Genomic DNA, 22987 nt, shown 5'->3' with positions numbered 1-22987 from the left:
CAAAGATGTGCAGATTTTGTCGTGGTTACCGGTGTTCAAAATGAAGCAGATGACACGGAGAATTCTTCAAGAAGTTAAATGCCTTTATTTGCAAACAACGGCTGGAACAATCAGGATGTCAACCATCTGACTGCCCACTTAGTACACCGGGCAGCCTATTTTTATAGGGTTATTCTAAACCTTATCTCCTTTGCATTACCTCATACCCACACTCCTTTCTTCAGTCCTTCATTGCTTTGTAGTACCTGTTTGTCCCGCCACCATTAAATCCTATTTAGTAATATATCCTTATCTCAATGCTCACATCCCTTCATATTTCGCCTCCCTTATTTCCTGCTAGTTCATCCCTCACATCCATCCATCACCCCAAGGCTTATGTTTTTCCTTATCTCTTCTCTTGCCACCAAGAGGTTGTGTGAGTGGGCGGATACATGGCAGATGCAGTTTAATGTAGATAAGTGTGAGGTTATTCACTTTGGAAGTAAGAATAGAAAGGCAGATTATTATCTGAATGGTGTCAAGTTAGGAAGAGGGGGTGTTCAACGAGATCTGGGTGTCCTAGTGCATCAGTCACTGAAAGGAAGCATGCAGGTACAGCAGGCAGTGAAGAAAGCCAATGGAATGTTGGCCTTCATAACAAGAGGAGTTGAGTATAGGAGCAAAGAGGTCTTTCTACAGTTGTACCGGGCCCTGGTGAGACCGCACCTGGAGTACTGTGTGCAGTTTTGGTCTCCAAATTTGAGGAAGGATATTCTTGCTATTGAGGGCGTGCAGCGTAGGTTCACTAGGTTAATTCCCAGAATGGCGGGACTGTCGTATGTTGAAAGGCTGGAGCAATTAGGCTTGTATACACTGGAATTTAGAAGGATGAGGGGGGATCTTATTGAAACATATAAGATAATTAGGGGATTGGACACATTAGAGGCAGGAAACATGTTCCCAATGTTGGGGGAGTCCAGAACAAGGGGCCACAGTTTAAGAATAAGGGGTAGGCCATTTAGAACGGAGATGCGGAAGAACTTTTTCAGTCAGAGAGTGGTGAAGGTGTGGAATTCTCTGCCTCAGAAGGCAGTGGAGGCCAGTTCGTTGGATGCTTTCAAGAGAGAGCTGGATAGAGCTCTTAAGGATAGCGGAGTGAGGGAGTATGGGGAGAAGGCAGGAACGGGGTACTGATTGAGAGTGATCAGCCATGATCGCATTGAATGGCGGTGCTGGCTCGAAGGCCTGAATGGCCTACTCCTGCACCTATTGTCTATTGTCTATTAAATCCTATTCATTGATGAATGTCTGCATCTCTTCGGATTCTGCTACCCTTATCATCTAGGCTAAAGCAAAGGAGTGTTATGTTACAGAGACGTGTCAAGGGCACAAAATGTCTAGAGCGCCTTAATTAGTTACAGAGAGGCGCCTAATGCCTAAGTAGTTACAAACCTTAAACAACAATGTATAAAATAATGCCGTAACAATGTCTAATGTATAAAATAATATCAAATAATATCATGCATAAAATAATATCGTATTATCTCCCATAGTTTGTAGATTAATTGGCTTCAGCAAAATTGTAAAATCGTCCCTAATGTGTGTAGAATGGAGCTAGTGTACGGGGTGATCACTGGTTGGCGAGAACTAGGTGGGCCGAAGGGCCTGTTTTTGCAGTTTCTCTAAAATCTAAACAATACCCGGTGGCTCGACCTCCACCGCCGTCTGTGGGAATGAATTCCACAGATTCACTACCCTCTGGCTAAAGAAATTCCTCCTCATCTCCTTTCTAAAGGCATGGGTGGGCAAGGCAGAGAGGGTTAGTGCCAGGTGCAGGCATGTGGGACTAGCTTCGATAGGCATGGCTGTGTGCTTCTGTGCTGCGGGGCTGACGGGGCTCAACAGGGTAGTAGTTTGATGCTTCAGCCTGCAGCGACCCAGGAGAACTGCGCTCCAGATGCTTCATTAGTTTGTTGTCCTGCACACCGACCAGGAAGCGATGAAATCGCCCGTTCACACGCAGCCGCCAGAGCAAACAGTGTACATACGGTGATGACAAAGGCAATATCCAGTGCAAGATTGTGTTGCACAAAGGAGTCGCAGCACGGAGGCGAGGGGCCGAAGGGTCTGTCTCTAGGCAGGGCGACCACCGACGCTGTCCTTGTGGAGTCCCCCCGTGGTGGAGTGGATGCGGGTCGGGGCAGGGGAGGCAAGCTCAGCCTTCCAAGCCTCAATCCGAGCTCAGCTTTCCTCCCGCGCGTCCGAGCCCTAACGGGCCGAGTGCAGCCGTCATTCCTCCCCAGACAACAACTGAGGGGAAAAACACAGAAGAAACCTCTTCCAACCTCCTGAATCCCTCAGGGAATGCCCCTACCCTGTCTTTGAAATCAAGCCTTCATAATTGTGCATGATCAGTTAGCATTTCTTTTTTTTTAATATATAGATGCTTCCACTTACGATATTTTGACTTTACGATGGTGCAAAAGCGATACACATGCGGCACAGTAGAGTTGCTGCCTTACAGCGAATGCAGCACCGGAGACCCGGGTTCAATCCCGACTATGGGTGCTGTCTGTAGGGAGTCTGCACGTTCTCCCCGTGACCTGCGTGGGTTTTCTCCGAGATCTTCAGTCTCTTCCCACACTCTAAAGACGTGCAGGTTTGTAGGTTAGTTGGCTTGGTAAATGTAAAAGTTGTAGGATAGTGTTAATTGTAGGATAGTGTTAATGTGCGGGGTGATCGCTGGTCGGCGCTAACCCAGTGGGCCGAAAGGGCCTGTTTCTGCACTGTATCTCTTAACTGAACAAAACGTTCAGTAGCAACCGTAAGTTTGGTGGCTGTGATGTTTGGTAGGTTAGGTGTATTAAATGCATTTTCGACTTACGATACTTTCGATTTCCGATGGGTTTATCGGAACGTAACCCCATCGGAAGTCGAGGAGCACCTGTATATAGAAGAAAGCTTATCATGGGATAACACTGATTATTTGGGGGCCTATCTACATTTTTCTTTTGCTTAAAAAGACATTTATTTCATTGGAATACAACTTGGCTCCAACGGGTGAACGAGCAAAAGTCCTTGTTTACCGCCGTCGGAGTCTTGCAGCCGTCCAAGGGCGGAGAGCGAGATGCCACCGTTCGGAGTTGAGGGAGGACGGCCGGGGGACGGGAAGTGGTGACTCCGGATTAATCCCGACACCTTTCGCCAGCGAGAAGACAGAGGGATGACGAAGAGATGCCGCTCGACGGGGTGGCTGTCGATGACTGGTCAGCTCGGACCTTGCATCCCATCCCAAGAATGGACACCTCATTGTCGACAGGGCCAAGGAGGACTGATATTGGGAACACTTCTCCATCCGGTTCCCACCATGGATGGCTGACCTGCTGAGTTCTAGCGGCACTTTGGAGGGGAATGGACAGGCTACGTGTCGAGTCGGGACCCTTTTTGGACTGATATAGTCGGGGGAGAAAGCTGGAACAAAGAGATGGGGGTCAGCATAGACTCCAGGACTTGATTAGGAGGTGGGGGTTGGTCTCCTTAATTTGGAGAATTCAATGTTCATGTCATTGGGCTGTGAGCTATGAGGTGGTTCCTCCAGTTTGCGCTTCACCTCACTCTGGCAATGGAGGAGGCCCACGACAGAAAGATCAATGTGGGAGTGGGAAGGGGCGTTAAAATGGTTGGCAACCGGGAGATCCAGCAGGCCTTAGCGGACCGAGCACAAGTGTCAGCTGAACTGCACCCCTCGTCTTGATACATGGAACAGCAGATGCTGGTTTACAAAGAGACACAATCTCCTGGAGTACCTTGCACCTCTGCAGAGCATGGACAGGCAACATTCTAGGTCAGGACCCTTCTTCAGAATGCTTGGTGTGAGGGATGGAGAAAGTTGGGAAGGAGAGATGGGAGTGGTCGCCTTAGATTCCTTTCCCTCCAGGGACTCGACCCGAAATGTTACCAATTCCATGCAGCATTTTGTGTATATCTAAACAGCACCTATCAACGTAGCAGTGTACCTGCACACTGGAGGAGCGGGAAAAGGCTTTGCCACAGAGCAGGCAGGTGAAGGGACGCTCACCATTGTGGGTACGCCGGTGCTGCCACAGGCTGGACATGCGGGTGAAACCCTTGCCACACTTAAAGGGTCTCTCTCCATCCGCTGGTGCTCCCGCAGCCTCCGTGCACTTTAGACTTTAGAGGTACAGGGTGAAAACAGGCCCTTCGTCCCGAGTCCATGCCAACCAGTGATCCACGCACACTAATACTGTCCCACACACACTGGGGACAATTTGCATTTACACCCAAGCCAAAATTAGCCTATAGACCCGCAGGTCTTTGGATTGTGGTAGGAAACCAGAGCACTTGGAGAAAACACACGCAGGTCACAAACTCTGTACAGACAGCACCCGTAGTCAGGATGGAACCCGGGTCTCTGGCACCGTGAGGCAGCAACTCTACCACTGCGCCACTGGGTGTTTAAGAGGCTTTTAGACAGGCACATGGATATACAGGGAATGGAGGGATATGGATCACTCTTGAAACGTTTGCCGCGGTGGGAAGAGCCGCTCGGCGGCGTGGGCCCGCCGGTGCTGCCGCAGACCCCGCGAGCTGTCAAATGTCTCACCACAGTACTGGCAGTCGTTGGGCTGGCCAGTGGTATGCACGCGCTGGTGAGACAGGTCGTGGGAAGCCACGGCAAAGCGCTCTTCACTCACCGGGCTGGGGATGGTATGCTTGCTGGCGTGCACCTGCTGGTGCCTCAGTAGCTTGGAGGAATTGGTGTATCCCTTGCCACACTGAGCGCAGGTGAAGGGGAGCTCGCTGGAGTGGATGAGCTGGTGCTCCAGCAGGTTGTGGAAGCGGGTGTAGCCCTTGCCGCAATCGCTGCAGGTGTAAGCTCCGGTGTGCTGGGGCCGGTGCTCTTTCAGTCCTGACGACGACTTGAAGCCTTTGCCGCAGTCGGAGCAGGTGAAGGGCCGCTCATCGCTGTGCACCCGCTGGTGCGTCCGCAGCCCCGATGCCTGGGTAAAGCTCTTGCCGCAGGTGGAGCAGACAAAGGGCTTCTCGCCCGTGTGCACCTGCCGGTGGATCTTCAGGTCATTCATCCTTTTGAAGCGGTTGCTGCAGTCGGAGCAGCCAAAGGGCCTCACGTCAGAGTGCACGAGGTTGTGCCGCAGCAGGGACCTGTAGCAGGTGAAGTTCTTGCCGCACTCCGAGCAGTCGAAGGGGCGTTCTCCCGTGTGGGTCCGTCGGTGGGTCTCTAGTAGGCCCGGCTGCAGCCAGGCCTTGCCACACACGTCGCACACATAACGCTTCTTCTTGTTGTGCCCCGTCATGTGGTCCTCCAACAAAGCTCAGCCACCGAACAGATGGGGGGGGGGGCTCACCGGCACCCTGGCCACCCTCAATGGCCGCTCTCGTCCCCGTCTCTCTGTCCACAGCAACGGCTCCTAAAACCTACAGGAGGGTCAACAAGCTGGAAAACAGGACATTACTGACATGTGAACATCACTAGTGCTTAGCAGGGGGGGCGGGGTGGGTCGGAGGTTGCAGGGAGAAGGAGGGGGGAAAGGTGAAGCGAGGGGGGAATGAGGGAGTGGGGAGGGGGAATTTGGGAAGTCACGTGAGGGGGCGGCATGCATCATGGGAAGAAGGTCACTGGGTGCTAGAGTGACTCATCGTGTTGGGCAGCGTCTGTGGAGCATACGGATAGCAGACGTTTTTTGGGTCACGACCCTTCTGCAGACCTGAAACGTCGCCGATCCACGTTGACCAGAGATGCTGCCTGACCTGCTATGTTACTCCAGCACTCTGTGTCTTTTTGTGTATGAACCAGCATCTGCGGTTCCTTGCGTCCGCCAAAGATGGGCACAAAGTGCTGGGTAAAAAATACGTCACTGTGCAGGGCGGTTGGCTGGCGGCTCGACACGATGCCCGAATGCTTGTCGCCCCCAGGTCGGTGCAGTCCCCCCCTCACCCCCTGCCTCCACTCTCACCCCCCTGCCGCCACCCCCTCCTTCAAGCACTAGTGATGTTCACATGTTAGTAATGTCGTTTGCCAGCTTGTTGCTGTCGACGGTGCGCCGCGGCCTTCAACCGAGTTTGCGGATGACACGGAGCTGGGTGGCAGTGTTAGCTGCGAGGAGGATGCTAGGAGGCTGCAGAGTGACTTGGATAGATTAGGAGAATGGGCAAATGCATGGCAGATGCAATAGCAGCTGCGGCTTACCTGCGGTCCATTTGTCTTTTTGTTTTTGTTGTTTTTTTGTCTTAATTGTAGTTGTGATGTCGTGTTTTTGTGTTTGTGTACTGTGTGGGGGGGAGGGGATGGGAACTGTAAAATTGTAAATATGTGTCCCTTCCGAACGGAGGCCCGACCTTTGTTTTCTGGGCCGTGTCTCCGTTCCTGCTGCGGCCTACCATCGGCCCAACTCCTGGAGCTGGCGGCCTCCAGGGCTCCGGTTCGCAGAGTCCGCAGACTGGACTAACCATCAGCGGATCCGGCCATCCTCGGAGGATGCGGGAGCGGCTGCGACTCGCCTTAGGCTCGGGCCGCGTGGATGCCGACATCGGGAGCTCCGGCAGCGGCAGCGTGTTCGCCCGCCCCGGATCGCGGGGCTTGGGTCGGTCCGCCGCGGACATTTCACCGTCCGGCGCGGCCTAAAATAGGCCGCGGGATTTTTCTCTGCTGGGCGGGGGCTTCAATGTCGGGAGCCACGACCGCCCCGACGTGCAGCAACAGCGGCAGCGTGTTCGCCAGCCCCGGATCGGACTTATCATCGGCGGAGCCGGCCGTCTTCGGAGGCTGCGGGAGTGGCTGCGACTAGCCTTAGGCTCGGCCCGCTGCGGACTGTCCGGCGCGGCCTGCAACCACAACAACCTGACTGCGGGAGAAGACGGCAGGAGAAGGGAAAGACATTGTGGCCTTCCATCACAGCGAGGAGAGGACTGGAGGAGACTCACTGTGATGGATGTTTCTTTGATGGATGTTTCTTTTTTTGAGTGTTTTTGGGGTTGTGTCATTTTAATGCCTATTTAGTGCTTTTGTTGTTGGACTGTGGGTGACTGAATTTCGTCCAATTTGGATGACAAATAAAGCTATCTTGAATCTTGAATCTTGAATAATGTGGATAAATGTGAGGTTATCCACTTTGGCGGCAAGAACAGGAAAGCAGAGTATTACCTGAATGGTGGCCAATTAGGAAAAGGGGAGATGCAACGTGACCTGGGTGTCATGGTGCACCAGTCATTGAAAGCAAGTGTGCAGGTGCAGCAGGCAGTGAAGAAAGCGAATGGTATGTTAGCATTCATAGCAAGAGGATTTGAGTATAGGAGCAGGGAGGTTCTGCTGCAGTTGTACAGGGCCTTGGTGAGACCGCATCTGGAGTATTGTGTACAGTTTTGGTCTCCTAATCTGAGGAAAGACATTCTAGCCTTAGAGGGAGTACAGAGAAGGTTTACCAGATTGATCCCTGGGATGACAGGACTTTCATATGAAGAAAGACTGGATAGACGAGGCTTATACTCGCTGGAATTTAGAAAACTGAGGGGGGATCTTATAGAAACATATAAAATTCTTAAGGGGTTGGAGAGGCTAGATGCAGGAAGATTGTTCCCAATGTTGGGGAAGTCCAGAACCAGGGGTCACAGCTTAAGGATAAGTGGGAAGTCTTTTAGGACCGAGATGAGAAAACATTTCTTCACACAGAGAGTGGTGAGTCTGTGGAATTCTCTGCCACAGAAGGTAGTTGAGGCCAGTTCATTTGCTATATTTAAGAGGGAGTTAGATGTGGCCCTTGTGGCTAAAGGGATCAGGGGGTATGGAGAGAAGGCAGGTACAGGTTACTGAGCTGGATGATCAGCCATGATCATATTGAATGGCGGTGCAGGCTCGAAGGGCCGAATGGCCTACTCCTGCACCTATTTTCTATGTTTCTATGACAGTGGTCGCTGCAGACAGAAGAACAACGACGGTGCGTGGCGACCTCCCGCCGCCAGAGGGCGCGGCAATCGGTGGACCTGGGGGCGCCAGACCTCCTGCCCCCCCTCATTCACTCACATCCACCTCCCCACCCCGCGCCCGCACGCCTCGTGCTCCGGCTCCTCGGGTCGGCGGTCGCAGGAGCGCCCTAGGGGGTGAGGGAAAGTACGCGGGGCCAAGCGGTAGCGACCGCGTCTGTTTCCCACCTGAGCTCCCGGCGCTGAGCGAGCGGAGGCCTCGTCCCGCCTCACGTGACCGGCCACCAGGTCCCACCCCTCCCCACTTGACGGGAAGCGCCAGTGGCCAATGGGAGCGAATCCCGCCTCCCCGCCCACGACGTCACAAGGAATACGCTAACCGCCCCCTCCCGACGTCCGCCCAATCAGAGCCGCGTCCCCGTCCCCCTGACGCAGTCAGCGCATCCTATAGGTCGAGCTGCACCCCGCCCCTCGGACAGACAGCGCCCCCCATCAATCACAGCCACATAACCCGCACATCCACCGGTCGCCGAGGCGCGGCCGCGATCCCCCGCCCCAGAAGCGGGAGCTCGGCGGTGCCCGGATGTTCGGCGCCCCCCCTCACACATCCAACTCCCCCTCCCCACCTCCCCCTACCTCCCCCCCTTCACCTTCCCCCCCTTCCCACTCCCTCACCCTTCCCCCCCACTACCTCACCCCTCGACCTCCACTTCCCTCCTCGCCCTCCAAACCCCTCAACTCTCAGAAGGGACCGCCCTTGTCCTGTATTAGGCCCGGGGAAGGGGTAGGGGCGCTGTGGGCACGAACGCTGACGGGCAAAAACCTGCAGATGCTGGTTAATATCTGTGTCTATCTGTTCCGGACAGTGTCGGCCCAAACGCCCCCCAACGCCTAACGTATGTTGCATAGCAACCCGCCTCCCGGCCCGGGTGGCCGCCATTGGTGGAGCGGGAGCACGTGGCCGCCGGCTGGGCGAGGTCACGTGGGGCGCGGCCTGTGACGTCACCTTGTCCCGTATTTGGCATGAAGTTTGCAACTCTACCCCCCTCTCTCACCCCCTACCCCCCTCTCTCACCCCTACCCCCCCAGCCTCATCCCACCCTCACCCCCTTCCCCCCCCAACATCACCCCCTATCAGCATCCCTCTCCCCATCAGAACTGCCCCCTCCATCGACTCCTTTAAGTCCAGGCTCAAAACCTATTTCTACTCCCTAGCGTTTGAGGCTCATTGAGGAGGCGCTGTGAACTGTTTTGTATGTGCTGTTATGTTTGTGTGCTACTGTATGTTTCATTTTTTCCTTAGTACCTAATTAAATGTACAGCACTTTGGTCAACGTGGGTTGTTTTTAAATGTGCTATACAAATAAAATTGACTTGACTTGACTTGACTATCCTCTTCAAGCACTGCCAGCTTGTTGACCCTCTGTGTTCCCCTCCTGTGGGGTTTAGGAGCCATTGCTGCGGACGGAGAGACGGGGGCATGAGCGGCCTTTGAGGGCGGCCAGGGTGCCGGTGAGGACCCACCCCCCTCCCCCCCCAGTCTGTTCGATGTGCGGGCTGAGCTTCGGTGGAGGACCACATGACGGGGCACAAAAAGAAGCGTTATGTGTGCGACGTGTGTGGCAAGGCCTGGCAGCACCCATGCTTGTTGGAGATCCACCGGTGGGTGCACACGGGAGAACCCCCTTTCGACTGCTCGGAGTGCGGCAAGAACTTCACCTGCTACAGGACCCTGCTGCGGCACTACCGCGTGCACTCTGACGAGAGGCCCTTTGGCTGCTCCGACTGCAGTAAGTGCTTCAAGAGTATGTATGACTTGAAGATCCACCAACGGGTGCACACGGGTGAGAAGCCCTTTGTCTGCTCCACCTGCGGCAAGAGCTGTATCACTAAAGTCTAAAGCGCACGGGGGCTGCGAGAGCACCAGCGGATACACACCGGAGAGAGACCCGTTGTGTGTGCCGAGTGTGGCAAGGATTTCACCCGTATGTCCAGCCTGTGGCAGCACCGGCGTACCCACAGCGGTGAGCGTCCCTTCACCTGCCCGTCCTGTGGTAAGGGCTTCACCCGCCTGGACCACCTGCTGGAGCACCGGCATGTCCACACCGGCGAACGCCCCTTCACCTGCCCACTGTGTGGCAAGGCCTTTGCCCGCTCATCCAGCCAGCTGGCACACCTGGATAGACGCTGTTACGGGCGACATAAAATGCTGCAAGGAATGGGTAACATTTCGGGTTGAGACCCACTTCAGTCTCAACCCGAAACTTCACCCATCCCTTCTCTCTGGAGGTGCTGCCTGTCCCGCTGAGTTACTCCAGCATTTTGTGTCCACCTATCACTTGCCAGACTTTGTCCAGCCCCCATCTCTTTTTTCCAGCTTTCTCCCCCGACTCCATCAGTCCAAAGAATTGTCCCGACCCGACACGTCGCCTGTCCATTCCCCTCCAGAGTGCCGTTAGAACTCAGCAGATCAGCCATCCGTGGTGGGAGATGGATGGAGAAGTGTTCCTAATATCAGCCCTCCTTGGTTCTGTCGACAATGTGGTGTCCATTCTTGGGATGGGAAGCAAGGTCCAAAGCTAGATAGAGCTCTTAAGGATAGCGGAGTCAAGGGGTATGGGGAGAAGGCAGGTACGGGGTACTGATTGAGAATGATCAGCCATGATCACATTGAATGGCGGTGCTGACTCGAAGGGCCGAATGGCCTCCTCCTGCACCTATTGTCTATTGTCAAACTGACCAGTCATCGACACCCCTTCCCTGGGTCACCATCTCTTTGTCATTCCTCTGTCTTCTTCTTGCTGGCGAAAGGCGTCGGGATTAATTTTTACATTTACCAAGCCACTTAACCCACAAACCTGCACGTCTTTGGTGTGTGGGAGGAAACTGAAGATCTCGGAGAAAACCCACACAGGTCAAGGGGAGAACGTGCAGACTCCATACAGACAGCGCCCGTATTCGGCATTGAACTCGGGTCTCTGGCACTGCATTCGCTGTAAGGCAACAACTCTACCGTGCCGAATGTGTATCGCTTTTGCACCATCGTAAAGTTGAAATATCGTAAATCGAAGCATCGTAAGTCGAGGAGCATTTGTATATATTAAAAAAAAGAAAAATGCTAACTGATCGTGCACAATTGTGAAGGCTTGATTTCACAGGCAGGGCAGGGGAATTCCCTGAGGGGTTCAGGGAGGTGGAAGAGGTTTCTTCTGTTTTTTCCCCCAGTTGTTGTCTAGGGAGGAATGGCGGCGGCACTCGGCTCGTCGGGGCTAGGATACGTGGGAGGAAGGCTGAGCTCGGATTGAGGCTTGGAAGGCTGAGCTTGCCTCCCCTGCCCCGCCCCGCATCCACTCCACCGGGGGGGGGGAGCTTGCAAACTCCACATGGACAGCATTGGTGTTCGCCCTGACCGGAGACAGTCCCTTCGGCCCCTCTCGTCTGTGCTACCCCGGGCACAAATTGCACTGTTCATTGCGTCTATCATCACTTTATGTCCATTGTTTGCTCTGGCGACTGCGTGTGAACGGGTGATTTCATCGCCTCTCCGTCAGTGTGCAGGACAACAAACTAATGAAGCATCTGGAGTGCAGTTTAGGCAGACTGAACAAAGGTGTTGAGCGAAACGATCGCGAAGCCTGCGTTTGGTTTCGTCGATGTAAAGAAGTTGACATCTAGAGCAGCGGATACAATAGATGAGGTTGGAGGAGGTGCAGATGAACCTCTGTCTCACCTGGAAAGACTATATAGGTCCTTGGATGGAGTTGAGGAGGGAGGTAAAGGGACAGGTGTTGCATCTCCTGCAGTTGTAGGGGAAAGTGCCCGGGGATGGGGTGGTTTGGGTAGGGACGAGTGGACCAGGGAGGTATGGAGGGAACGGTCTCTGCGGAACGCAGAAAGGGGAGGGGATGGGAAGATGTGGCCAGTAGTGGGGTCCCGTTGTAGGTGACGGAAATGTTGGAGGATGATTTGTTGGATACGCTGGCTGATGGGGTGGAGGGTGAGAACGAGGAGGATTCTGTCCTTGTTACGAATGGGGGGAGGGGGAGCAAGAGCAGAGCTGCGGTATGTAGAAGAGGCCCTAATGGAGGAGGGGAAGCCCCGTTTCCTGAAGAACGAGGACATCTCTGATGCTCTATTGTGAAACACCTCATCCCGGGCGCAGATGTGGCGTAAACGGAGGAATTGGGAGTAGGGGATAGACTTTTTGCAGGAGACAGGGTGGGAAGAAGTGTAGTCCAGATAGCTGTGCGAGTCAGTGGGTTTATAGTATGTGATGGAGACAGCCTAGTGACTGACATCTACTATAAACCCACTGACTCGCACAGCGATCTGGACTACACTTCACAGGAGACAGATTAGTGACATCGTCATTTATTTGCATGTCCTTAGCATCTGCTTTGTCATCCATTCCTTTTCTCCAGATACTGTCTGACATTCCAGCTTTTTGTGTCTATCCCCTTTTCCCCATTCCCCCCCATGCCCTTTCACCTATATCCCTTCCTATGGCTTCACATTCTGCTCATCTTCACTCTCAGCCTTTTCTGTTCTTCCCATCTCTGCCCTTTGTCCATCTATCTGCAAGCCACCGGGAGAGCAGGTTCGTTAAGGCGGACTGAGCGAAGGTGTTGAGCAAAACGAAAGGAAAGGTGGTCTGGTCGTCCGACTGCGGCGCCTCCTGCTGGCGGGAGGCCGTGGTCCAGTGCCTCTGGTCTCCATCTGTAGAGCCCCCTGGCGGCGGGTGGGTTGAGTTCAGTTTGCTACAATCTGCCACATAATTCTATACTGCCATCGTTGAGTCCGTCCTCGCCTTCTCCATCATGGTCTAGTTTGGCTCAGCCACCAAGCACGACACCCAGAGGCTGCAACGAATCATTCGATCAGCTGAGAGGGTTGTTGGCTGCAACCTTCCCCCCATTGACAAACTGTAGACTGCAAGGATCAGGATGCGAGCGGGCAAGATCATCTCTGACCCCTCTCACCCTGGCCAAAAACTCTTTGAAGCACATCCCTCTGGAAGGCGACTCCGGACTGTCACAGCAGCCACAACCAGTCATAAAAGCAGCTTTTTTCCGTGAGTAGTAGCTCTACTCAATAACTAAAAGTCTGTAGTCTCTTTTTGCTCTGGTTTGTTTCACTCTCACGTTTAAACCACAATGTTGTATTCTTAATGTTTTAATAGTTTTATGCTTTATTCTTATTTTTTTACTGTATGTTTGTGTTGTTACTTGCGAGTGGAGCATCAAGACACATTCCTTGTATGTGTACATACTTGGCCAATAAACTTATTCCTTCATTCATTCATTCGTTCCATTAAACAAATAAAATACAACAGCGGCCAAACGATATTCCCAACTGCAGGAACAATCTTTGAAGTAGTGGGGAGGTGTCCGACTGCCCTACGGCTACAGATATGCATGGAGGTGAGAATAATTTCTGATCATTTCTGGAGATGGCTGGCATCTTCTTTCATTATTGATAGCACAACATGTATTCTGAAGATTTCCGAAGAACACCGTGATGTCAGGATAAACTTGCTTTATTTGTTACGTAGGCACAAATGCGTCAAGACTTTCTTTTTAAAAAAACACTTTAAAATGCCGTTAGGTTTTCGGGCCAGTCGCATCCAGCTGGTACTGTGAGCAGTCGGCTGTTGGCAGCTTGACCCACATTTTACATTTTCACTCGGGTACAGTATGAATGAGAAGATGCCAGTACTGTTGATTGTCTGCTCCTCGACAGGGCCAAGGGGGGCTGATATTAGGAACACTTCTCCATCCATCTCCAACCGCGGATGGCTGAATTCTACCGGCACTTTGGAGGGGAATGGACAGGCGACGTGTCGGGGCGGGTCCCCTCTTTGGACTGATGGAGTCGGGGGAGAAAGCTGGAACAAACAGATGGGGTCGGGACAGACTCCAGGACTTGATCAGGAGGTGGGGGGTGGTCTCCTTAATTTGGAGAATTCAATGTTCATGTCATTGGCCTCTGAGCTATGAGGTGCTGTTCCTCCAGAACCTCACTCTGGCAATGGAGGAAGCCCAGGACAGAAAGACCAGTGTGCGAGTCGGAAGGGGAGTTAAAATGTTTGGCAAACGGGAGATCCAGCAGGCCTTGCCGGACCGAGCGCAAGTGTCGGGTGAAATGCACGCCTAGTCTAGGTACAAGGAACAGCAGATGCTGGTTTACAAAGAGACACAATCTCCTGGAGTAACTTGCACCTATGGAGAGCACGGACAGGCAACATTCTAGGTCAGGACCCTTCTTCAGTCTGCTTGGTGTGGGGGGTGGAGAAAGTTGGGAAGGAGAGGTGGGAGTGGTCGCCTTAGATTCCCTTCCCTCCACAGATGCGGCCTGACCCACTGAGTTCCTCCACCGCTTTAGAAGGAATGACCGACGACGTTTTGAGTCAGCTTTCAGGGACATTGGTCAGGTAGCATTTGGAGTATTGCATACAGTTCTGGTCACTCCATTACAGGACTGATGTGGAGGCTTTGGGGAAGGTACAGAGAGGGTTTACCAGAATGGTTTAAAAACAAGGAACTGCAGATGCTGGTTTACAAGAAAGGACACAAAATACTGGAGTAACTCAGCAGGACAGGCACCATCTCCAGAGAGAAGGAAAGAATGACATTTCGGGTCGAGGAGCAGGAGTAGGCCATTCGGCCCTTCGAGCCAGCACCGCCATTCAATATGATCATGGCTGATCATTCTCAATCAGTACCCCGTTCCTGCCTTCTCCCCATAGCCCGGCGTGGTGTGCCAGCAGGCTGGAGGAGAGGGCAAAGGCCTTCCCACACAGCGGGCAGGTGAAGGGGCGCTCGCCGCTGTGGGTACGCCGGTGCTGCCACAGGCTGGACATGCACGAGAAACCACTACGACACTCAGCGCAGTCAAAGGGTCTCTCTCCGGTGTGTATCCGCTGGTGCTCCCGCAGCCACCGTGTGCTCTTGCCGCGGTGGGAAGAGCCGCTTGCTGGCGTGCGTCCGCCGGTGCTGCCGCAGCCCCCGTGAGCTGTCAAACGCCTCACCACAGTACTGGCAGTTGTAGGGCTGGTCACTGGTGTGCACACGCTGGTGAGACAGGGCGTGGGAGGCCACGGCAAAGCACTCGCCACTCACCGGTCTGGGGATGGGACAGTCGCCGGTGTGCACCCGCTGGTGCCTCAGCAGGCTAGAGGAGTGGGTGAAGCCCTTTCCGCAGTCGTTGCAGGTGTACGGCCGCTCCCCGGTGTGCATGCGCCAGTGCACCTTCAACTCCTGCAGCGACTTGAAGCCCTTGCCGCAGTTGGAGCAGGTGAAGGGGCGCTCGCCGCTGTGCACCCGCTGGTGGCTCAGCAGATTAGAGGAGTGGGTGAAGCCCTTGCCGCAGACGCTGCAGATGTATGGCAGCTCCCCGGTGTGCATGCGCCGGTGCACCTTCAACTCCGGCAGCGACTTGAAGCCCGTTCCACAGTCGGAGCAGGTGAAGGGGCGCTCACCGCTGTGCACCCGCTGGTGGTTCAGCAGGATGGAGGATTGGGTGAAGCCCTTGCCGCACTGGGCACAGGTGAAGGGGCGCTCGCCAGTGTGGATGGGCAGGTGCTTCTGCAGGCTGCGGGAGCATTTGAAGCCCTTGCCGCACTGGGCGCAGATGAAGGGGCGCTCGTCGGTGTGGATGCGCTGGTGCTCCTGCAGATGGGAGGCCTGGGTGAAGCCCATGCCGCACTGGGTGCAAGTGTAGGGGCGCTCGCCGGTGTGGATGAGCTGGTGCCTCCGCAGATTGGAGGCCTGTGTGAAGCCCTTGCCGCACTGGGTGCAGATGTTGGTGCGCTCGCCGGCGTGCTCCCGCTTGTGCCTCCACATATTGGAGGAGTTGGTGAAGCCCTTGCCGCACTGGGCGCAGATGAAGGGGCGATCGCCGGTGTGGATGCATTGGTGCCTCCACAGGCTGGAGGAGTAGATGAAACCCTTGCCGCACTGGGCACAGGTGAAGGGGCGCCCTCCGGTGTGGGTGCGCTGGTGCTTCAGCAGGCTGTCGGGGCAGGTGAAGCCCTTGCCGCAGTCCATGCAGGTGAAGGGCCTCTCACTGCTGTGCACCCGCTGGTGCTGCTGCAGCGCCGATGATTGGGCAAAGCTCTTGCCGCAGGTGGAGCAGGTGAAGGGCTTCTCGCCCGTGTGCGCCCGCCGGTGCATCTCCCGCACCGTCTTGAAGCTCTTGCCGCAATCGGCCAGAGGGCCACTTGTCGGAGTGCACGCGGTTGTGCCGCAGCAGGGTCTTGTAGCAGGTGAAGCTCTTGCCGCACTCCGAGCAGTCGAAGGGATGTTCTCCCGTGTGCTCCCGCCGGTGGACCTTCAGCAGGCACGGGTGCTGCCAGGCCTCGCCACACACGTCGCATTCATAACGCTTCTCCTTGTTGTGCCCCGTCATGTGGTCCTCCACCAAAGCTCAGCCCGCACACCGAGCAGATGCGCGGCTCACTGGCATCCTGGCCGCCCACAATGGTCGCTCACGTCCCCATTTCTCCGTCCACAGCAACGGCTCCTAAACTCTGCAGGAGGGGAACACAGAGGGTCAACAAGCTGGCAAACTGGACATTACTAACACGTGAACATCACTAGTGCTTGAAGGAGGATCAGGGGGTCAGGGAGGTGAGGGTAGGGGTGCCGGGGGCGAGGGGTGCCGGGGGTGAAGGGGGTGAGGGGGCGCCGCACCAACCAAGGGGGGCCGAGCATCCAGGCACCACGCCGAGCCTCCCTCCTGCTCCAACCACGGACTTCACCCGCTATGACTTTTCGTCTTTTTTGTTATTTGTAATGTGTTTTAAAAAGTTTGTGTTAATGTTCTCTGGTTTGTTTTATGTGGGGGGTGGGGTCGGTTGAAACGTGTTTTCAATCTCTTACCTTGCCAGAGATGCCGTTTTTTCCCGGATCGTATCTCTGGTCGCTCTGCGGCCTAACATCATGGAGCTGCTGGCCTTGCTTGAGACTGACTTGGAGCCCCACCGTGGGGCCGTGGACTTACCATCGGAGCCTGCAATCCCTTGCCTGGGATCGACGCTCCAACTGCGGCCTGCGGATTTCAGCACTGAGGAGCTCGCAGTCTCGGGTAGAGACTGATGTTGGGAAGCTCCAAGTCGCAGGAGGTTCGACTAGCTCTGTCCTGGGGTCCGATTAACTGGCAAAGGGAGCCAGGCCACAACTCTCTGGGTGAAAAAGTTTTTCCTCATCGCAATCCTAAATGGCAGACCCCTTATTCTTAAACTGTGACCCCCTGAGTCTGGACTCCCCCAATATCGGGAACATTTTTTCCTGCATCTACCCTGTCCAATCCTTAAGAATTTTATATGTTCCTATAAGATTCCTATAAGATTCAAGAATCAAGATATCTTTATTTGTCATCCAAAGTTTTTTGGACGAAATTTAGTCACCCACAGTCCAACAATAAAAGCAATAAAATAAGCAAATTACACAACCCCAACCAACACACAAAAAAAAAGAAACATCCATCACAGTGAGTCTCCTCGTCACTGTGATGGAAGGCCAGAATGTCTTTTCCCCTCCCATGCCGTCTTCTCCCGCGGTCAGGCTGTTGTGGTTGCAGGCCGCGCCGGACGGTGAAATGTCCGCGGCGGGCCGACCCCAGCCCCGCGATCAGGGTCGGGCGAACACGCTGTCGCTGCCGCTGCCGCTGTTGCTGCACGTCGGGGCGGTCATGGCTCCCGACATTGAAGCCCCCGCCCAGCAGAGAAAAATCCCGCGGCCTATTTCAGGCCGCGCCGGACGGTGAAATGTCCGCGGCGGGCCGACCCAAGCCCCGCGATCCGGGGCGGGCGAACACGCTGCCGCTGCCAGAGCTCCCGATGTCGGCATCCACGTGGCCCGCGCCTTAGGCGAGTCGCAGCCGCTCCCGCAGCCTCCGAGGGCGGCTGGCTCCGCTGATGGTGAGTCCGGTCGCCTCCGCTGATGGTGAGTCCGGTCCACGGGCTCTGCGAACCAGAGCCCTGGAGGCCGCCAGCTCCAGGAGTTGGGCCGATGGTAGGCCGCAGCAGGAACGGAGACCCGACCCAGAAAACAAAGGTCGGGTCTCCGTTCGGAAGGGACAAATTTACAATTTTACAGTTCCCCCTTCCCCCCCACACACACACACATAGTACTCAAACACAAAAACACGACATCACATTGACAATTAAGACAAAAAAAACCCAACAAAACACAAAGACAAACGGACCGCAGGTAAGCCGCAGCTGCTAGGGCAGCGCCGTTATTTTGGGTCTAATCCCCTCCCCTGTCATCCTTCTAAATTCCAGTGAATACAAGCTCAGTCGACCCATTCTTTCATCATATGCCAGTTCTGCCATCCTGGGAATTAACCTGGTGAACCTTCGCTGCACTCCCTCAATAGCAAGAATGTCCTTCCTCAAATTCGGAGACCAAAATTGTACACAATATTCCAAGTGCAGTTTCACCAGGGCCCTGTACAACTGCAGTAGAACCTCCTTGCTCCTAAACTCAAATCTTCTCACGATGAAGGCCAACATGCCATTAGCTTTCTTCACTGCTCACTGTACCTGCATGCTTATTTTCAGTGACTGCTGTACAAGCACACCCAGGTCGCGTTGCACCTCCCCTTCTCCTAATATTGGCTTATTACCGTTCCATGAACCAAGATACGGGTGTCAGGGGTTATGGGGAGAAGGTAGGAGAATGGGGTTAGGAGGGAGAGATAGATCGTCCATGATTGAATGGCATTGTAGACTTGATGGACCGAATGGCCTAATTCTGCTCCTGTCTTAATGACCTTATACGGAGAAACCTTGTCTCTGCGCTGGAGTCACACGTCTTGCACTCAGTGTAATTCCCCTTATCCCGTATCCGTACACTGCTGACATAGAAAATAGGTACAGGAGGCGGCCATTTGGCCCTTCGAGCTAGCACCGCAATTCATTGTGATCATGGCTGATCATCCACAATTAGTTACCTATGCCTGCCTTCTCCCCATATCCCTTGATTCCACTAGCCCCTGGAGCTCTATCTAGCTCTCTTTTACATTCATCCAGTGAATTGGCCTCCACATCCTTCTGTGGCAGGGAATTCCACAAATTCACAACTCTCTGGGTGAAAAAGTTTCTTCTCACCTCGGTTTTAAATGGCCTCCCCATTATTCTTAGACTGTGGCCCCTGGTTCTGGACTCCCCCAACATTGGGAACATTTTTCCTGCATCTACCTTGTCCAGACCTTTTATAATTGTATACGTTTCTATAAGATCCCCTCTCATCCTTCTAAACTCGAGTGAATACAAGCCCAGTCTCTCCAATCTTTCCTCACATGACAGTCTCCTTGCTCCTATATTCAAATCCTCTCGTTCTGAAGGCCAACATGCCATTAGCCTTCTTCACTGCCTGCTGTACCTGCACGCTTACTTTCAGTGACTAGTGTACAAGGACACCAAGGTTGTCGCACTTCCTCTTTACCTAATCTGACACCATTGAGATAACAATCTGCCTCTTTGTTTTTGCCGCTGAAGTGGATAACCTCACATTTATCTACATTATATTGCATCTGTCATGCATCTGCCTACTCACTCAACATGTCCAAGTCACCCTGCAACCTCCTAACATCCTCTTCGCAGTTCACAATGCCACCCAGCTTTGTGTCATCTGCAAACTTGCTGGTGTTATTTCTAATTCCATCATGCAAATCATTTATATTGTAAATAGTTGCGACCCCAGCACTGAGCCTTGCGGCACTCCACTCACCACTGCCTACCATTCTGAAAAGGACCCGATTATTCCTACTCTTTGCTTCATGTCTGCCAACCAATTCTCTATCCATATCAATATCCATGTCAATACCTTACCCCAAATGCCATGTGCTCTACTTTTGCTCACCAACCTCTTGTGTGGGACCTTTTAGCAAAGGCTTTCTGAAAGTCTAGATACACTGCATCCACTGGTTCTCCTTCATGCATTTTACTTTCACATCCTCGAAAATTTCCAGAATATTTGACAAGCAGGATTTCCCTTGATAAATCTATGCTGTCTTGGACCAATCCTTTTACTGCCATCCAAATGCGCCGTTACTACCTCTTTAATAATTGACTCCAGCATCTTCCCCACCACCAATGTCAGGCTAACTGGTCTATAATTCCCTGTTTTCTCCCTCGCTCCTTTCTTGAAAAGTGGGGCAACATTAGCTACCCTCTAATCCAGAGGAACTGATCCCGAATCCATTGAACATTGGAAAATGATCACCAATGCGTCCACTATTTCTAGAGCCACCTCCTTGAGTACCCTGGGATGCAGACCATCATGCCCTGGGGATTTATCAGCCTTCAGTCTACCCAATACTATTGCTCACCTAATGCAAAGTTCTATCAGTTTCTCTGTCTCCCTAGCTCCTCTGTCCTCTAGTACATCTGCGAGATGGTTTGTCTTCCTTAGTGAAGACTGATCCGAAGTACCTGTTCAACTCTTCCACCATTTCTTTGTTACCCATAATAATTTCACCCGTTTCTGCCTTCAAGGGACCCACATTTGTCTTTACTAATCTTTTTCTCTTAACATACCGAAAGAAGCTTTTATCGTCCTTTATATTCTTGGCTAACTTTGCTTCATACCTCATCTTTTCAGCCTGTACTGCCCTTTTTGTTACTTTCTGTTGTTCTTTGAAAGTTGCCCAACCTCTGCTTTCCTGCTACTCTTTGCTATGTTATACTTCTTTTCTTTTAGTTTTATTCCAATTCTAACTTCCCTTGTCAGTCACAGTTGCCACTTACTCCCCTTAGAATCTTTCTTTCTCTTTGGAATGAAATGATCCTGCATCTTCTGGATTTTGCCTAGAAATACCTGCCATTGCTGTTCCACCATCATTCCTGCTAGGATCCTTTTCCATTCGACCTTGGCCAGCTCCTCTCTCATGCTTTCATAATCCCCTTTGTTCAACTGCAACACTGACATTCCTGGTTTAATCTTCTCCATCTCAAATTGCAGATTAAAACTTTCTATAAGACGTATAGCTTTTAAACTGTTGCTTGCAAACACTAAATTTTAAATCTGCAACTGCATGCATGAGGGACTGCACGTTTATAGCCCAACAGCAGCGGTTGGTGCAGTATCAACAAGACAAGACCTGAATATTCAGTTCCCAGTCCTGATCCTTCTGCTGCCATATCTCTGTAATCCCCACAATGTCATATCTCCCAATCTCTAACTAAAGGTTCATCCACTTTAATACTCATACTTCGCGCATTCAAACATAGTACTTTGAGTCCTTTGCTCATTTTACCTTTAACATCGATCCCATGACTTGGATGAAGGGATTAAAAGTAACATTAGCAAATTTGCAGATGATACAACGCTGGGTGGTAGTGTGAGCTGTGAGGAAGATGCTATGAGGTTGCAGGGTGACTTGGACAGGTTGTGTGAGTGGGCGGATGCATGGCAGATGCAGTTTAATGTGGATAAGTGTGAGGTTATCCACTTTGGTGGTAAGAACAAGAAGGCAGATTATTATCTGAATCGTGTCAAGTTAGGAAAAGGGGAAGTACAACGAGATCTGGGTGTCCTAGTGCATCAGTCACTGAAAGGAAGCATGCAGGTACAGCAGGCAGTGAAGAAAGCCAATGGAATGTTGGCCTTCATAACAAGAGGAGTTGAGTATAGGAGCAAAGAGGTCCTTCTGCAGTTGTATAGGGCCCTAGTGAGACCGCACCTGGAGTACTGTGTGCAGTTTTCGTCTCCAAATTTGAGGAAGGATATTCTTGCTATTGAGGGCGTGCAGCGTAGGTTTACTAGGTTAATTCCCGGAATGTTAAAAGACTGGAGCGGCTAGGCTTGTATACACTGGAATTTAGAAGGATGAGAGGGGATCTTATCGAAACATATAAGATTATTAAGGGGTTGGACACTTTAGAGGCAGGAAACATGTTCCCAATGTTGGGGGAGTCCAGAACCAGGGGCCACAGTTTAAGAATAAGGGGTAGGTCATTTATAACGTAGATGAGGAAAAACCTTTTCAGTCAGAGAGTTGTAAATCTGTGGAATTCACTGCCTCAGAAGGCAGTGGAGGCCAAGTCTCTGAATGCATTCAAGAGAGAGCTAGAGGGTATGGGTATGGGGAGTCAGGGGGTATGGGGAGAAGGCACGTACTGATTGAGAATGATCAGCCATGATCACATTGAATAGTGGTGCTGGCTCGAAGGGCCGAATGGCCTCCTCCTGCACCTATTGTCTATTACACTTGGCCATTCTCTCCTATTTCTTCGTGAGCTTTCTGTCCCATTAATTCTGGGGTCTTTCTTAACCTTTCCTATACTCTCCCTTTAACTCTATCCTTGACTATCCCATTTGAAACCCTCCCCCCCCCCATCATAAAAAGACATCCCCGACGGAACGATTGTAATCGCGTGTTGCCTTTCTGCTGTCTGGTTAGAACGTGTTGCCTTTCTGCTGTCTGGTTAGAACGTAACAAACCTTCTCACTGCACACGTGACAATAAACTAATGTCAACCCTCCCGCCGCCAGGGGGCGCTGCGGCCGGCTGACAAGACGCCCTGCGCTGCGGCCTTCAACTGACAGTCGGCTTACCAGAGCGGTATGTTTGGACCAAAGGGCGCCCAGACCTCACTCCCTCACATCCCACACCCCCCGCGCCCGCACGCCTCGGACTCCGGCTCCTCGGGTCGGCGGCCGAAGGATCGCCCTCGGGGAGGAAGGAAGGAAAGAAGGGGTGGGGGAATGGACGCGGGGCCGAGGGCCGGCGGCGGCTGCTCCCCACCTGAGGTCCCGTCGTGCCTCACGTGACCGGCGACCAGGTCCCGCCTGCTCCCCACTGACGGGCAGCGCCAGCGGCCAATGGGACCAGGTCCCGCCTCAGACGTCACAATGCCCCACGTACCACTCCCGTTATCCGACCAATCAGAGCCGCGTCCCCCCCACACGTGAGGCGCCTCCTATAGGTCAAGCTGCAGCCCTCTCGGAATGACAGCGCCCTCCGCCAATTGTAGCCGCTCGTCCCACCCTCGCAACGGTTGCCTGGGCGTGGCCGGCCAATCAGGGGCCACATCCCGTCC

General features: G+C 53.2%; 1 protein-coding gene across 1 annotated transcript; it reads right to left on the bottom strand.

The window, feature by feature from the left end:
• Positions 1-87: 87 nt before the first annotated feature.
• Positions 88-22702, bottom strand: LOC144601060 (uncharacterized). Its single transcript, XM_078412990.1, is given in 4 exon segments — positions 88-5057; positions 15090-16149; positions 16151-16465; positions 22503-22702. Coding segments are annotated over 3 exon segments (1803 nt in total). The 5' UTR covers positions 16345-16465; positions 22503-22702; the 3' UTR covers positions 88-4508.
• Positions 22703-22987: the final 285 nt, after the last annotated feature.

Source organism: Rhinoraja longicauda, chromosome 16 (assembly GCF_053455715.1).
Source record: "Rhinoraja longicauda isolate Sanriku21f chromosome 16, sRhiLon1.1, whole genome shotgun sequence".
NCBI lineage: Eukaryota > Metazoa > Chordata > Chondrichthyes > Rajiformes > Arhynchobatidae > Rhinoraja > Rhinoraja longicauda.
Note: the sequence above shows the minus strand (reverse complement) of the source record. Positions and strands in the feature narration are given on the sequence as shown.